General features: G+C 43.8%; 1 protein-coding gene across 1 annotated transcript in view; it reads right to left on the reverse strand.

The window, feature by feature from the left end:
* The window catches only part of ARHGAP42 (Rho GTPase activating protein 42), a 531,819-nt gene that overhangs the window by 81,328 nt on the left and 434,274 nt on the right, over window positions 1–16,217 (reverse strand). The window contains exon 8 of the mRNA XM_082244686.1: window positions 14,954–15,083. Within this exon, the coding sequence (XP_082100812.1) occupies window positions 14,954–15,083 (130 nt within the window). The remainder of the gene's footprint in view (window positions 1–14,953; window positions 15,084–16,217) is intronic.

Consider the following 16,217-nt stretch of genomic DNA (forward strand, 5'->3'; position numbering starts at 1 on the left):
GGGAGCGAGCGCGCACCGCCGGAGGCACGCTCCAGCTCGCTCACGGACCCCCCCCCCCGCATTTGCGATTGTCCGTTACAGCGGGAGAAAGGCAGGCGGCTAATGTAAACACAGCCGCCTGTCATTCTCCCCTGTGTAGGAATAGTGATCATACGGTTCTGCTATGTAGGACCGTTGATCTCTGTTCTTACACCTCAAGCCACATCCAATCACAGTTAGAAGCACGCCCCTAGGTACACACTTAACCCCTTCTTCTCAAATAAAATTAACTCCTTCCCTGCCAAAAGTGTCAAAAATGTCAGTCAAGGGTCCGATCTGTCTGCCGCAATGTCGCAGTCCCGCAAAAAAAATCGCAGATCGCCGCCATTACTCGTTAAAAAAAAACAACAAAAATGACAAAAATCTTTCCCTTAGTTAGTAAACGCAATAACTTTTGCGCATACCAATCAAAATATGCTTTTTGCAATTTTTTTTTACCAAACATATGTAGCATAAAACAAATTGGCCTAAAATGTTAAAACATTTCGATTTTTACTTTTTTTTTTGTGAATTTCATATAAAAAAATGTGAAAAGTATTGTTATTTTTGCAAAATTTACGCTCTTTTTTTGTTTATAGCGCATGATCAAAAAATCGCACAAGTGATCAAATACCATCAAAAGAAAGCTCTGTTTGTGGGAAAAAAAGGACGTCAATTTCGTTTAGGTACAGCGTCGCATGACCGTGCAATTGTCCGTTAAAGTCACGCAGTGCCGAATCGCAAACTACCCCCTGGTCTTTTAGCAGCCAAATCCTCCGGGGCTTAAGTGGTTAAAGTCCACCCCCTTTGCCACCGTACATATCTGACACGTACATAGCTAGAGCTGAAATACCCTTTAATGATGAATGGCATCTGTCCTGCAAGATATAATGCAAGCAATGCCCATATTATCTTTGCCTTTATGCCAAGATTTACTAAACAACGCAGTATACACCTTTGCCGCTGCCACAGGCAGTTTGACGAAATCACCACTAGAATCGCTAAGAGGCTGCCTGCTTGTCCCAATGGAATCGTGTTCATGTCAGTGACAAAGCAACATCTGGCTGTGTATGGCTATAGAGGGAGCAATTCCATAATAAGGACACACAGGTGGCCCCTTTAATGATCCTGCCCTAGTGGCAAAATCACCTGTCTAACATCAGCCCAACTAAAGTGATAGATGTGTGACCAGTGCTCAATGGCTGTTCAATAAACTAAATCATAGCCAAGTTGCCTTCAGTATTTTTATGTGTAACCGTTTTTCTTTTTATATATATAAAAAAAGAATATCTAATGTTCTTTAATTGGACCGTAGTTCTTCCCAAGCTATAAAGACGATATCTCTGTATCAGGCTATTTCTTCCCTTGAATGTAGTCATTTGGCTATGGATCCCAGCCATCTTGACCTCCAGCTGCACGAATCTCATCAGTATGAGAAAAGTGGCAGCTTAATGAGCTATTCTCCCAGCCACAGAAGTGTAATAACGGCATCCCCGTCCTCAGTTCCAAGACACAAGTAGGACAGCACACACACAACACAACCGGCACACAGCTGTTTCCCCCCCATCGGGGCTCATTAGCTGGAGCTGAGGGCGGATGTGATAAGCGGCGTGCAGGTTACAGGTGTCCGCATATTGATTCCAACTCAACTAAAACACGTCCTGTCTGTCCGGACCATAAATCATTCTCTAAAGACGCTCGAAAGTGACACATTTACAAGTTAAGGCAGACCGGCTGTGTAACCACAAATATCCAAAAGGTTTCCACACCTGTCTCTGAATTCTGAAATAATTCCGCTTTTACTTTTGGGGATTTTTTTATACTTACGCTGCAAACAAGTTTACCAGCAGCGACTCCTCTCCTATAATGTGTAAACCAAGTGACGGCTTTTCCCCTTTCCTTTCCGCATGGACTCTCATATATACTATATATATACAAATGTATACAGTAAAACCTTGGAGTGAGAGTAATTTGGTTTGAGAATGTTTTGCAAGACAAGCAAATTTCTTGACTTGATAAACAAGCGATGCCTTGATATACAAGAAGCGTCAGTTCACGACTGAGTATAAAAGAGAAGAGAGGCGCCTAAGCAGGGCCATCTTTCCGAATGGGCATGCCCGGCGGGTTCCCAGGGGCCCCACTTGCCAAGGGGCCCCACACACAGGGTGGCAATGATCTGTCCCCCCCAGGCCAGATTAGTTTACTTAGTGGTCTAGGCCCCCCCAGACCAGTTTGTCCCCTGGGAACGGGTGTCGGCTGCTTTGCTGTGGCTCTGAGTCTCCGCTGCACTGGTTGCTAGGAAGGCAGCTAAATGGTATCTAGCAACCAGTGATGTCCTGAGCAGAGGGGACTCAGCATGCACAGGGAAGAGGATCCTCCTCGGCTCGTCCTCCTCTGCCCCTAGAATGGCTCCACCCACCTCCGCCCTTCATGTGCTGTGCTGCTGTGGAAGGTAATCAGACTGCTGCAGAATTCTTGATTTTTCTCTCTCCTTCTCTCTCTCTCTCCATCCTCTATGTGCCATCCTGTGTGCCATGTGCATCCTCTGTGTGCCATCCTGTGTGTGCCATGTACATCCTTTGTGTGCCATGTACATCCTCTGTGTGCCATGTACATCATCTGTGTGCCATCCTGTGTGTGCCATGTACATCCTCTGTGTGCCATGTACATCCTCTGTGGGCCATCCTCTGTGTGCCATGTACATCCTCTGTGGGCCATCCTCTGTGTGCCATGTACATCCTCTGTGTGCCATGTACATCTTCTGTGTGCTATCCTCTGTGTGCCATGTACATCCTCTGTGTGCCCCCCCCCCCCTGTGTGCCATGTACATCCTATATGTGACATCCTCTGTAAGCCATGTACATCCTCTGTATGCCATCCTCTGAGTGCCATGTACATCCTCTGTGTGCCATGTACATCCTCTGTGTGCCATCCTCTGTGTGCCATGTACAGTATATTCTCTGTGTGCCATCTTTTGGGTGCCACCCTCTGTGCGCCATGTACATCCTATGTGTGACCTCCTCTGTGTGCCATGTACATCCTCTGTGTTCCATCCTCTGTGTGCCATCCTCTGTGTGCCACCCTCTGTGTGCCATCCTCTGTGTGCCATGTACATCCTATGTGTGACCTCCTCTGTGTGCCATGTACATCCTCTGTGTTCCATCCTCTGTGTGCCACCCTCTGTGTGCCATGTACATCCTATGTGTGCCATCCTCTGTGTGCCATGTACATCCTCTGTGTGCCATGTACATTCTCTGTGTGCCATGTACATCCTCTGTGTGCCACCCTATACCTGCCATGTACATTTTATCTCTGTGCCATCCTTTACCTGCCATGTACATCCTCTGTGTGCCATCCTATACTTGCCATGTACATCCTCTGTCTGTGCCATCCTATACCTGCCATGTACATCCTCTGTCTGTGCCATTCTTTACCTGCCATGTACATCCTCTGTGTGCCATCCTCTGTGTGGCACCCTAAACTTGCCATGTACATCCTCTGTCTGTGCCAGCCTATACCTGCCATGTACATCCTCTGTCTGTGCCATCCTTTACCTGCCATGTGCATCCTCTGTGTGCCATCCTATACTTGCCATGTACATCCTCTGTGTGCCATCCTATACTTGCCATGTACATCCTCTGTGTGCCAGCCTATACCTGCCATGTACATCCTCTGTATGCCATCATCTATGTGCCATCCTATATCTTTCCTGTACATCCTCTGTGTGCCATCCTATATCTGTCCTGTACATCCTCTGTGCCATCCCATACCTGCCATGTACATGCTCTGTCTATGCCATCCCATACCTGACATGTACATCCTCTGTCTGTGCCATCCTATACCTGCCATGTACATCCTCTGTGTGCTATCCTATATCAGTCCTGTACATCCTTATATTGTCCAAACGTTGTGTTAATGTTTAAACACTGATTTTGTTGGAGGTACCAATAAATATCGTCTTATCGATAATTTGCATTTTTATTCTCGTGGGTGATTGTGTAGGCCGGGCCCCAGTGCACTGCATTGCCCGGGGGCCTATAAGGCTCTTAAGATGGCAATGCGCCTAAGTGTAGCAATATGATTACATTTAACCACTTTACCACCGGAGGATTTTGCTGTCTTACGTCCAGGCCACTTTTTGCGATTCGGCGCTGTGCGACTTTAACTGACAATTGCACGGTCGTGCGACGCCGTACCCAAAAGAAATGTACGTCCTTTTTTTCCAAAAACAGAGCTTTCTTTTGGTGGTATTTGATCGCCTGTGCGATTTTTACTTTTTGCGCTATAAACAAAAAAAGAGCGTTTATTTTGAAAAAATAACAATATTTTTAACATTTTTTTATATAAAATTCCCCCCCAAAAGAATGTAAAAATCAAAATTTTTTTAAATTTTTGGACAAAAATTCGTTTTCTGCTACCTAGGTTTGGTAAAAAAAATCACAATAAGCGTATTTTGATTGGTTTGCGCAAAAGTTATTTCGTTTACTAACTAACTAAGGGAAAGATTTCTGTCATTTTTGGTGGGTTTTTTTTTAACACGTAATGGTGGCAATCTGCGATTTTTTTTTGCGGGACTGAGACATTGCGGCGGACAGATCGGACCCTTGACTGACACTTTTGAAACTTTTGGGGGTACCAGTGACATTACTACAGTAATCAGTGCTATACATATGCACTGTTGGCTCCATGTACATGGGACGTTGTTAAAAGTCCTTTTGAATGCTGGAATTTTTAGGACGTTTGAAACGTCCGTTCGGTCGCGTTTGTACCCGCGTTTAGCGGCGTTTGCGGTCGTTTGCGTTTAGAACCGTTCCTAGAGGTAAAAAAAAAATTATTCCCCTTTAAAATGGAAAAACGCGAACGCTAAACGCGGGTCATCGCGTTCGGACGCGTTCAGACGCGTTCGGACGCGTTTGTGCGTTTGAAACGCCGGGAAACACAAGTTCCAACGCAAATAATTGCGTTCTAAAAAAAGTCCCTGAACGCAACTGCCTGCAAATGACTGTAAACGACCTGGGGCTTCTGAAAAAAACGCCCAACTGCTCCTAAACGGCCATTTCCAGCGTCCCGTGTACATGGAGCCTTACTGTAAAAATGACACTGGCAGGGAAGGGGTTAATTTTCTTGGAGAGGGAGGGGTTAATGTATGCCTGGTGCTTACTAACGTGTGGGGGGGGAGTGACACAAGGACAGATCGCATGTTCAGCCAAGCTGAACCCTGCAATCTGTCACTCCTTGTCACTTAGGAGATCCGCCCGCTTTGTTTACACAAGCGGGCGGATCTCCAGACTCGATTCCCCGACGATCGGGGAAGAGCAGCGGCGATTGCCGCTACTCCTCCCCTGGCCCGACTCCCGCTGTGACAGAAAACAGCGGCGAGCGCCGCCTGCTGGGGGAGGAGTCCAGCGACATAGGTCTACGTCGATGGACGATAACGAGCCACTTTGCCGCAGTACGGTCAACGTGAGCGGTCAGCAAGTGGTTAATGAAGGTTCAACATTTAGCAACTCACATGGTTGATGAATAAAGCAGGCACATCTAAATATGCAGGCATCCGGGGTAAAGCTGTCCACATAGACCGTCCTCCGCACTGCCTTCAACGTCATTCCTTCCACACTGTGCTCCATGAGCACTGCTGGTTTTTGCTTCTAGTCCCCTTGTGGAGGCGCCATTTGTGGATGGACATTTTATGGGTACACAACCAATCACATTGCTAAATCTTTTTATATGGAATATAACCTGAAAGACTTATAAGTAAATGGTTGTGGAACGAATCACCTGAGTTTCCATTATTTCCTATGGGGAGATTTGCTTTGATATAAGAATGCTTTGGATTACAAGCATGTTTACTGAACGAATTATGCTCGCAGTCCAAGGTTTTACTGTAATATATATATATATACAGTATCTCACAAAAGTGAGTACACCCCTCACCTTTTTGTAAATATTTTATTATATCTTTTCATGTGACAACACTGAAGAAATGACACTTTACTACAATGTAAAGTAGTGAGTGTACAGCTTGTATAACAGTGTATATTTGCTGCCCCCTCAAAAGAACTCAACACACAGCCATTAATGTCTAAACCGCTGGCAACAAAAGTGAGTACACCCCTAATGTGGAAATGTCCAAATTGGGCCCAAAGTGTCAATATTTTGTGTGGCCACCATTATTTCCCAGCACTGCCTTAACCCTCTTGGTCATGGAGCATGGAGCAGGTTTTCTTGTGCATCATCTTTAGAAGAGGCTTCCTTCTGGGACGACAGCCAATTTGATGTAGTGTGCGGCGTATGGTCTGAGCACTGACAGGCTGACCCCCCACCCCTTCAACCTCTGCAGCAATGCTGGCAGCATTCATACTTCTATTTTCCTAAAGACATCCTCTGGATATGACGCTGAGCACATGCACTCAACTCCTTTGTTCGACCATGGTGAGGCCTGTTCTGAGTGGAACCTGTCCTGTTAAACTGCTGTATGGTTTTGGCCACCATGCTGCAGCTCAATCTCAGAGTCTTGGCAATCTTCTTATAGCCTAGGCCATCTTTATGTAGAGCAACAATTCTTTTTTCAGATCCTCAGAGAGTTCTTTGCCACGAGATGCCATGTTGAACTTTCAGTGACCAGTATGAGAGAGTGAGAGCGATAACACCAAATTTAACACACCTGCTGCCCATTCACACCTGAGACCTTGTAACACTAACGAGTCACATGACACCGGGGAGGGAAAATGGCTAATTTGGACATTTTCATTTTGGGTTAAATGCACCTGAGTTAAATATATGAGTGTCACAGCAAAGGGTCTGAATACTTAGGACCATGTGATATTTCAGTTTTTCTTTTTTAATAAATCTGCAACAATGTCAACAATTCTGTGTTTTTCTGTCAGTATGGGGTGCTATGTGTACATTCATGAGGAAGAAGAATGAACTTAACCTCCCTGGCGGTATGATTATGTCAGGAATTACATACCAAAAGCGGTACAATTGTTTTCATGGAAATTTGGCGTTATGTATTATAGGCCTACAATTCTTAGTAATTACTGACTTAAACCTGACCAAAACAAGACTCTAGTAGACATCCCAGATGTGATAATTTTGAAACACAAACGCATGAATTATAATCGAATCAATAATATAATTTTATTATTTAATATATAATATATATAATAAAATTATATTATTGATTAGATTATAATTCATGCATTATATATTATATATAGATATATGTGTGTGTGTATGTGTATATATATATATATATATATATATATATATATATATATATATATATATATATATAATATATAACGCATGAATTATAATTGAATCAATAATATAATTTTATATATATATATGTGTGTGTGTGCATATATATATATATATATATATATATATACACACACATATATATATATATATGCATATATATATATATATATGCATATATATATATATATATATATATATATATATATATATATATACATATATACACACCGGTATATATATATATATATATATATATATATATATATATATATATATATATATATATATATATGCATATATATATATATATATATATATATAATATAAAATGTGTTTTGTGTTTTGTGCAACGTTTTTTTTTTTTAATTTCCCTCCCTAGTTCCGCTCCCATGCAGCATTGCTGCTGCAGGGAACGGAACTAGGAAGTGATCGTACCGACGGAGGGACGGAGGAGCGGCGGGACTCTCGGCTGGCGATCTCAGCAATGAGAGATCACCGCTGGATCGCCAGGATAAGGTAAGAGAACACCGCTGCGCTCTCTGCAATCCACCCCGAGCGTGACTCGGGGTTACCGCTCCTGCAATGAAAAATCCACCCCGAGTCACGCTCGGGATTACCGCCAAGGTGGTTAAATGATTTTAGCAAATGGCTGCAATATAACAAAGAGTGAAAAATTTAAGGGGGTCTGAATACTTTCCGTACCCACTGTATATATATACACACACACACTATATTACCAAAAGTATTAGCAAGCCTATCTTTACACACACACATGAACTTTAATGGCATCCCAGTCTTAGTCTGTAAGGTTCAATATTGAATTGGCCCACCCATTGCAGCTATACCAGCTTCAACTCTTCTGGGAAGGCTGTCCACAAGGTTTCGGAGTGTGTCTATGGGAATGTTTGACAATTTTTACAGGAGCGCTATTGTGAGGTCAGGCACTGATGTTGGACGAGAAGGCCTGGCTCACAGTCTCCGCTCTAATTCATCCGAAAAGTGATCTATCGGGTTAAGGTTAGGACTCTGTACAGGCCAGTCAAGTTCCTCCACCCCAAACTCGCTTATCCATGTCTTTATGGAGCTTGCTTTGTGCATTGGTGCGCAGTCATGTTGGAACAGGAAGAGGCCATCTCCAAATATCCCATATCCCGAAAAAGAGAATTATTTTTCATTTTAGGACAATGAGCAGCGCCATACAACTCACTCCTTTACAATCCATTAGCCAGGTGCACATTCAGAGTCACTGGTGTAAAGAGCAAATACAGTATAGCCATAATGTTATAGAACCAAAATATTATAATTATATTACTAGGATGAAAAAGCTATATTTGCACTCTATACCAGCAAACCGGCATGTGCATCTGACCAATGCTATGTAAAGGAATAATTTGTGTGGCTCCACTCTTCATTCTGAATTAGTTCTCTTATTTTTGGTGAAAAATGATGGAACGAGAAATATAAATACCTTCTTTTCTAAGAAGGCTTTACTGTGCTATGTACGGATTGCAGCAATTTTAATTGCTTTAGTCCCTTCTCATTGTGATCTGTATGAGTATACTGCCATATATTTATACATATCTATTCTTTCCCACTTATATGAATGTTTTCTGTGTTGTATTGAACTGCATCAGGTTACTATTGTTCTGTAGTATGCTGACATTTAGTGGAGGTTTTGGGACACTACACCTTGATTACTCAAAGAGATTGTTAAGGTTTTTTTTTTTTTAAATGTCATACTCACCTGCTCTGTGCAATGGTTTCGTACAGAGCCGACCCAATCCTCGTCTTCTGGGGCCTCCTGCCGGCGCTCTTGGCTCCTTATTCCTTCCAAGTGCTCCCATAACAAGCCACTTGCTAGGGGGGGGGGGGGGCACTCGTGCTGGATTGATCCCAGGGCAGCACTGTGTGTGTCTATTGACACACACAGTGCGGCTCAGCCCCGCCCGCCCCCCGCTCTCAAGATTTGATTGACAGCAGCAGGAGCCAATGGCTCTCCCTACTGCTGAGCCTCCTGTGAAAAAAGTGGAGTGGACAGGAGAGTAGCACTGCTGCAGACGGGCACATGCTGGACTGGGATCAAGCACAAGTAAGTATTTAAAGGAGGGCTGGGGGGAGCTGACGTGGAAAGGTTTTTTTTTTTACCCTAATGCAGAGAATGCATTAAGGTAAAAAACCTTTCACCTTTACATCCACTTTAGATGATCGTTATCTTCCTCTGTTCCCCCTGCCCCGTTAAAGCAGAACTAAAGGCCCTTTCACACACGGATTCCGTCAGGTGGCATCCGTTTTTCTCAGCGGGGATCAATCTGCCGATCCCCCGCTGAGCAGGAGGATGACAGCTCCACCTCTGCTCTGTGTGCGGAGACAGAGCTGTCAGGTCCCCATACATCTCTATGGGGGAATCAGATTGGAACGGACCGTCTGTCCGTTCTCATCCGATCCCATCCAATCTGATCCACTGGATGGATGGAAAATAGGGTTTCCATCCGTCCAGATTTGACGGATCGGACGTCAGCGGACCGTTCAGATCTGCCTGTAATTTTTTTTTGGGCGGATCTGAACGGTCCACCTGTGTGAAAGGGGCCTAAAGTGTAAATTTAACAAAATGCAAGCAAGCAGGGTTTTTCTTTTTCTTTTTTTGTTATTGCAGAAGAGAGATGCCTGCTGACAGTCTTCTAAAGAATGTACACTGTTTACACAGTTTACTTTCCTGCACAGATTCTTTGTGCTGACATGAATGAACTCTTGCGCGAGAGTGACATCATCCCGCTCCGGCCAATGAAGACAACAGCATCCCAGCATCCGGAAGAAGCCGAGAAGCCAGGTAGAAGATGCTGGCAGCCGCAAGGGACTTTGCACTATTGAAGGAGACCTTCCCAGTTTCTTCCATGTTCCCTCAGTCATTGTTAGTACTTCGCAAAGACAGGGCTTAGGAAGGTCATTGTCTTCTTACACTTCAAAAGACTGTAAAAACATGCTCTGTACTGCAGTTATCTGAAATAAATTGCATTGGATTAGAGATCGACCGATTATTGACAAAGCCGATATATCGAAGGCTGATCTGCACTTTCCCCGATATATCAGAATTGGCCACCAAGGTGACCGATATTGCCGATATTTTGGAAAGTGCTTGTACCAGAGTGATGCCTGCAGCTAGAGGCATCACCCCGGTACCGGCATCCATAGCCGACGGTCGGCTGTGTTGTAATGACAACCTATGCGGCTGACAATATTTTTATTGGCACATCTTGGGCCCCTTAATACCAATTGAGCATTGTTTAAAAAGCCACGGCCTACCTGAGTATTGTTGCTGACCATGTCATCACTTTATGACTGCAGTGTCCCCATCTTCTGATGGCTCCTACCAGCAGGATAATGCACCAAGTCACAAAGCTCAAATCATCTCACCACTGGTTTCTTGAACATGACAATGAGGTCACTGTACTCCAATGGCCTCTACAGTCACCAGATCTCAATCCAATAGAGCACTTTTGGGATGTGGTGGAACGGGAGATTCGCATCATGGATGTGCAGCCGACAATCTGTAGCTACTGTGTGATGCTATCATGTCAGTATGGACCAAAATCTCTGAGGAATGTTTCCAACACCTTGTTGAATCTATGCCATGAAGAAATAAAGAAGTTCTGAAGGCAAAAGGGGGTCAAACTGTGTACTAGAAAGGTGTACCTAATAAAGTGGCTATTAAGTGTATATCAGGGTTGGCTTTACAAAGATACGTCTATTTTCTGAGGTACACCCATTCCCATATAGCAATTATTAATTGTGTATTTCAGGGTTTGGTTAGATTTTTGCTCTAGCTCAGAGCAATAAATACCAGTATGCTTATCTCCTGGTTTTTTTTTTGGTCATGGTTTACTGTACTGGCATTAGATTGTGATGAATTTTAATTGAAAAAAATGTTACAGCTATTTCACAAGGAAGCTTAACCTTCAGCAATGCATGCCATCAGAAAACACAGTAAGCCATTAATAGGAGCAGAGGACGCAGTAATTGCATGGCTTGTAAGATGTAAATGAGACACAGAAAAATAAAAGGAATGTGTTAACATGCTGAACACCCTCTGCAAAGCCTGGAGCCGATCATGCTGAGCCGTACTGGTATAGGCAATGTTTCCTCGTGCCGTTCACTTTCCATAGCTTACAGCAAACATTAACCAGCCATGGAAATGTACCATTTACCTGTCTGTAAATAAAGGGATGAAAGACATCGATTAGCCACTTAAGGACCGGAAGGTTTTACCCCCTTAATGACCAGGCCATTGTTTGCGATTCGGCACTGCGTTATTTGACCGACAATTGCGCAGTCGCGTAACGCTGTTCCCAAATAAAATTGATGTCCTTTTTTCCCCCATAAATAGAGCTTTCTTTTGGTGGTATTTGATCACCTCTGCAATTTTTATTTTTTGTGCTATAATCAAAAAAAGAGCAAAAATGTTGAAAAAAAAAAAACAAGATTTTTTCTTTTTGCAATATAACATTCCCAATAAAAAAAAAAATTATAAATCAAATGTTTTCATCATTTTAGGTCAATTTGTATTCTGCCACATATTTGTATATTGTATACAATGTATTGTATATTGATTGGTTTGCTCAAAATTTATCGCGTCTAAAAACTAGAGGAAAGATTTATGTAATTTTTTTTTTAATAGTAATGGCGGTGATCAGCGATTTTTAGCGGGACTGCGACATTGCCTCAGACAGATTGGACACCTAACTGACATTTTTGATAGTTTTTGGGGGACCAGTGACATTACTACAGTAATCAGTGATAAAAATATGCACTGTTACTGTAATAATGACATTGGCAGGGAAGGGGTTAACCCATGGGCGATCAAAAGGTTAAATGTATGCCTAGGGGGTGTTTTCTAACTGTGAGGGGGGTGGGCTTATGGAATCAACACAGGGACCTGTGATCCTAAGCAGGAAGAACACAGGAGCCCTGTGTTGACTGCTAACAGAACAACTGTCTGTGTTTACAATGGCAGACCGCAATTTTGTCTTCTCGGGGAGCGATCGCGGGTGCCCGGCAGCAGTGGCGGCGGCTGGCCCCACAAATCAGCTTTCCCTCTCACAAATTGCCCCACACACCGGACACCCCTACGCTCGCTCCTGAGGAGTGACATATGGGTACAGCAATTCACGCAGCCGAGCCAGCCTGCCGCAGTATATCTGAGGCGAGCGGTCGGTAAGTGGTTAAAGCGGAGTTCCACCCAAAAGTGGAACTTCCGCTTTAGGGAGTCCTGACCCCCCGACATGCCACATTTGGCATGTCATTTTTTGGGGGGGGGAGCGGGTACCTAGTTTTGACAGGTACCCGCTCCCACTTCCGCTCGGAGCGCCGCGGCGCCCTGAGCGGAAGTTCTCCTCTCCCCCTCCCTCCCTGCAATCTTCTGGGACACGTCAGAGGTCCCAGAAGATTGCCGGCCAATCACGGCTTGCAGCGCGACTCGCGCATGCGCAGTGGGTACCCGGCTGTGAAGCCGCAAACTGTAACAGCCGGGTGCCCACAGCAGTGATGCCGGCGCCGAGGGAGAGGATCGAGGCTTCCGGCGGCCGCATCGCTGGACCGTTGGACAGGTGAGTAAATGGCTGGAACTCCGCTTTAAGAGACACCTAACTGATAAATGCTAAATGTTTGTACCAGTCAACTTTAAAGAGGAACAAAACTCTTTCAATCAACAATAATTATTAATCTTTAGGCCTCAAACACATGATGAGAATAGCAGAAAAATGATTGTTCGTTTTTTTTGCATTTGCATGCTAGTCTTAGTTTGAAAATAATGATTACGCAAATTCCGAAAATTCCCATATGACAGAATACAACTTCAGAAGTGATGTAATTTGTTGTATTGTATTGTAATGTATTCTTTCATTTCAGAGAATGCACGGTCTTGGTCACTTAATTTTTTTCGGACAAATACTGTACGGATTAAAGGAAAATCATTAGTTCTGGTATCGTACGAGAACATTTTTCACGCTTGTCCCTTTGGATAAATTTGCATGAACTGTCATGTTCTGTTCTTAAAAGCTGTGTAGTAACGATCAAATTATCATATGATCTGTTCGAAAGCGGCATTTTTCATCCAATTTTCTCAACGTAGGTACTAGGTATTATGTTTCTAGCATATCTTCAATGGCTTCCTGGTTTCTGACCCAAGCTTAAATGAGGTCATACGTCCCAGGAGTCTTCGCTGGCATTTTTCTAACATCTGGAGGATGAGAGGAGGGGTTTTCTCAGCTAAGCACACCCTCCTGCTTGAATGCCTGAGCTAAATCATCTTTCCCTTACTCAAGATGGCCGCGGCTAAAAATTCTACGGGGGTGTTTTTCAAAGTGTACACGTGTGGCTGCAGGGTGGGGAATGCCCAGTACAGTGTCAGCTTCCTGGTAGGTTTGTTCAGGTGGGTTCAGACTAGGATCCGAACACGCCTAAACTCATCCCTACTCCACTGCTTTGCAGGAGCGCATTCTCTGGATTCCTCAGCTTTCCCAGGATCCAGTGAGAAGAACCATTGACATCATGGGCGTCCGCAGAACTTTTTTCAGGGGGGGGGGCATCATTATAAGGTCACACATGCTCCGCCCCTTTTCAACAATGTCATGAAGGGGAGGGGCTTAGTCATTTTACTTATTTTGAGTATTTATTTGTAAAGAGCAAAAGGCAGCATTTATTTTAAAGCATTTGTTAGCCTAAAAAATATATATATATTGATCCTGTTCCCTTAAAGCATGTTATACAGCACAGTGCTTTGCTGTGTAATTTTGCCCCTTCAATCACCTAAAATACCTGGCTGATCCTGTATGGTTTTGTCCTCCCCTCTGTAAACTGACCACGGTATACCATGGCTGCTGAGCCCTGACACTGTGGTCAGTTTACGTGCCTCCGTCATCTGCAGCCCTCCTGTCCTCCTTTGTCCTCTCTCCCCCTTCCCTCCCTGCCTGTCTGTTCCTGTGTCAGTGCCCCCCCTCCCCCCTCCCCTCCTGCTGCTGTAGTTTCATTTAAAGTTTCATATCCTGTCCACAGTCGGTTTAATAATCCTGTGTGCCCCTGTGTCTGTGTTTTATAAAAATAAGCCATTCTTTACAAGTTTTCAGAGCACCACTCATCGCTCATGTGACCCGCCACCTCTCTCCTCCTCTCCCCCTCCTGAATGACATCAGTGAGGAATCCTCGGCCCCGCCCACTGAAGGCACCTGTCAGATGGGAAGAGGAGAGAGCCGACGGGTCACGTGAGCGACGCTCGGCCCTCTGAAAACTGGTAAAGATGGGCTTATTTTTTTTCAAAACACAGACACAGGGGCACACAGGATTATTAAACAGACCAAACAGGATGGTATAAAGTGGCTTAACAACCACTTGAAAGGGGAAGTTGAGATTCCAGGGGGGGCATTTGCCCCCCCTTGCCCCTATCTGCGGATGCCCATGATTGACATGACCCTAATCTAGGTGGGCCTACCAAAAGCCTGGGTGTAAGGTAAGTACTAATAGAGCCTGCCAAAATCCTGGGTGTAATGGAAGTATTTTTTAAAATATTTCTATGTAGCTGTGTGAGTGATATTTCAAGTCACTAACCCATTTTCAGTTTGGCAGAAATGAAAAACCAAGCTCATGAAGGAAGCCACAGAGCTACACCTGTGAGACTCACTTTTTTCCTGGACGTATAAATATCCCTCCATTGTCCGCTGACCGGGCGGTCTGTAATCTTGGTCTGCAGCTTTCATCCTCTGCATTAGTCGATCCATTTCCTGCCGAGTGCTTTCAAAGTTATTCCTTGTCTGAAAAAGAGTTTGATCTGATGATTTTTAGCTCTTACACCAATACTACAAAGACAAATCATGCAAGACGGTGGTCACCCAGCTGTGCACCAGATGACCTAGAGGTTGAAGGCTTGCATTAAGAGAAACAAATTTATGGACAATGGAAATAAAAATGTAATGGAAATTTAAGACAATTTTGTAATTCTTCCTGAATCCTGGTGTACTTACACACTTACATACAGAACACGTATGCTTACTTATAGTAATATAAATTAGTTAAAGTGATTCTGATGCTGTTGGAGAGATGTTTTAATATACTGATTCAATTGTTTCAAGGTATTTCTCAGCACCAAATCACATTTGTAATTCTATTTCACTTTTTATTTTTCATTCTACTGTAAATTCTTCATGTAAGCAGAAAGAAAGTACAAGGTTTACGGAGAAGAGCTGCAAGACTGTCTGAAGCTGTAATTACAGTCAGCTGTATTCTCTTCACTACTTCTCTGCACTGGTTGGCTATACAATCAAATATACTGCTCAAAAAAATTAAAGGAACACTTTTTAATCAGAGTATAGCATCAAGTCAAGTAGACTCCTGGGATATTGATCTGGTCAGTTAAGTAGCAGAGGGGGTGGTTAATCAGTTTCAGATGCTTTGGGGTTAATGAAATTATAGGGGCACTAGATGGGCAACAATGAGACGATCTCCAAAACAGAATGGTTTTACCGGTGGAGGCCACTGAAATTTTTTCCCAACTCATCTTTTCTGACTGTTTTTCACTAGTTTTGCATTTGGCTAGGGTCAGTGTCACTACTGGTAGCATGAGGCGATACCTGGACTCTATAGAGGTTGCACAGGCAGTACAACTCCTCCAGGATGGCACATCAATATGTGCCATTGCCGGAAGGTTTGCTGTGTCTCCCAGCACAGTTTCAAGAGCATGGAGGCGATACCAGGAGACAGGCAGTTACTCTAGGAGAGATGGACAGGGCCAAAAAAGGTCCTTAACCCATCAGCAGGACCGGTATCTGCTCCTTTGTGCAAGGAGGAACAGGATGAGCACTGCTAGAGACCTACAAAACAAATCTCCAGTAGGACACTGTTGTGAATGTCTCTGACCAAACAATCAGAGCAGACTTCATGACCTCTAG

This window comes from Pelophylax lessonae (assembly GCF_965119305.1).
Source record: "Pelophylax lessonae genome assembly, chromosome: 2".
Lineage (NCBI taxonomy): Eukaryota > Metazoa > Chordata > Amphibia > Anura > Ranidae > Pelophylax > Pelophylax lessonae.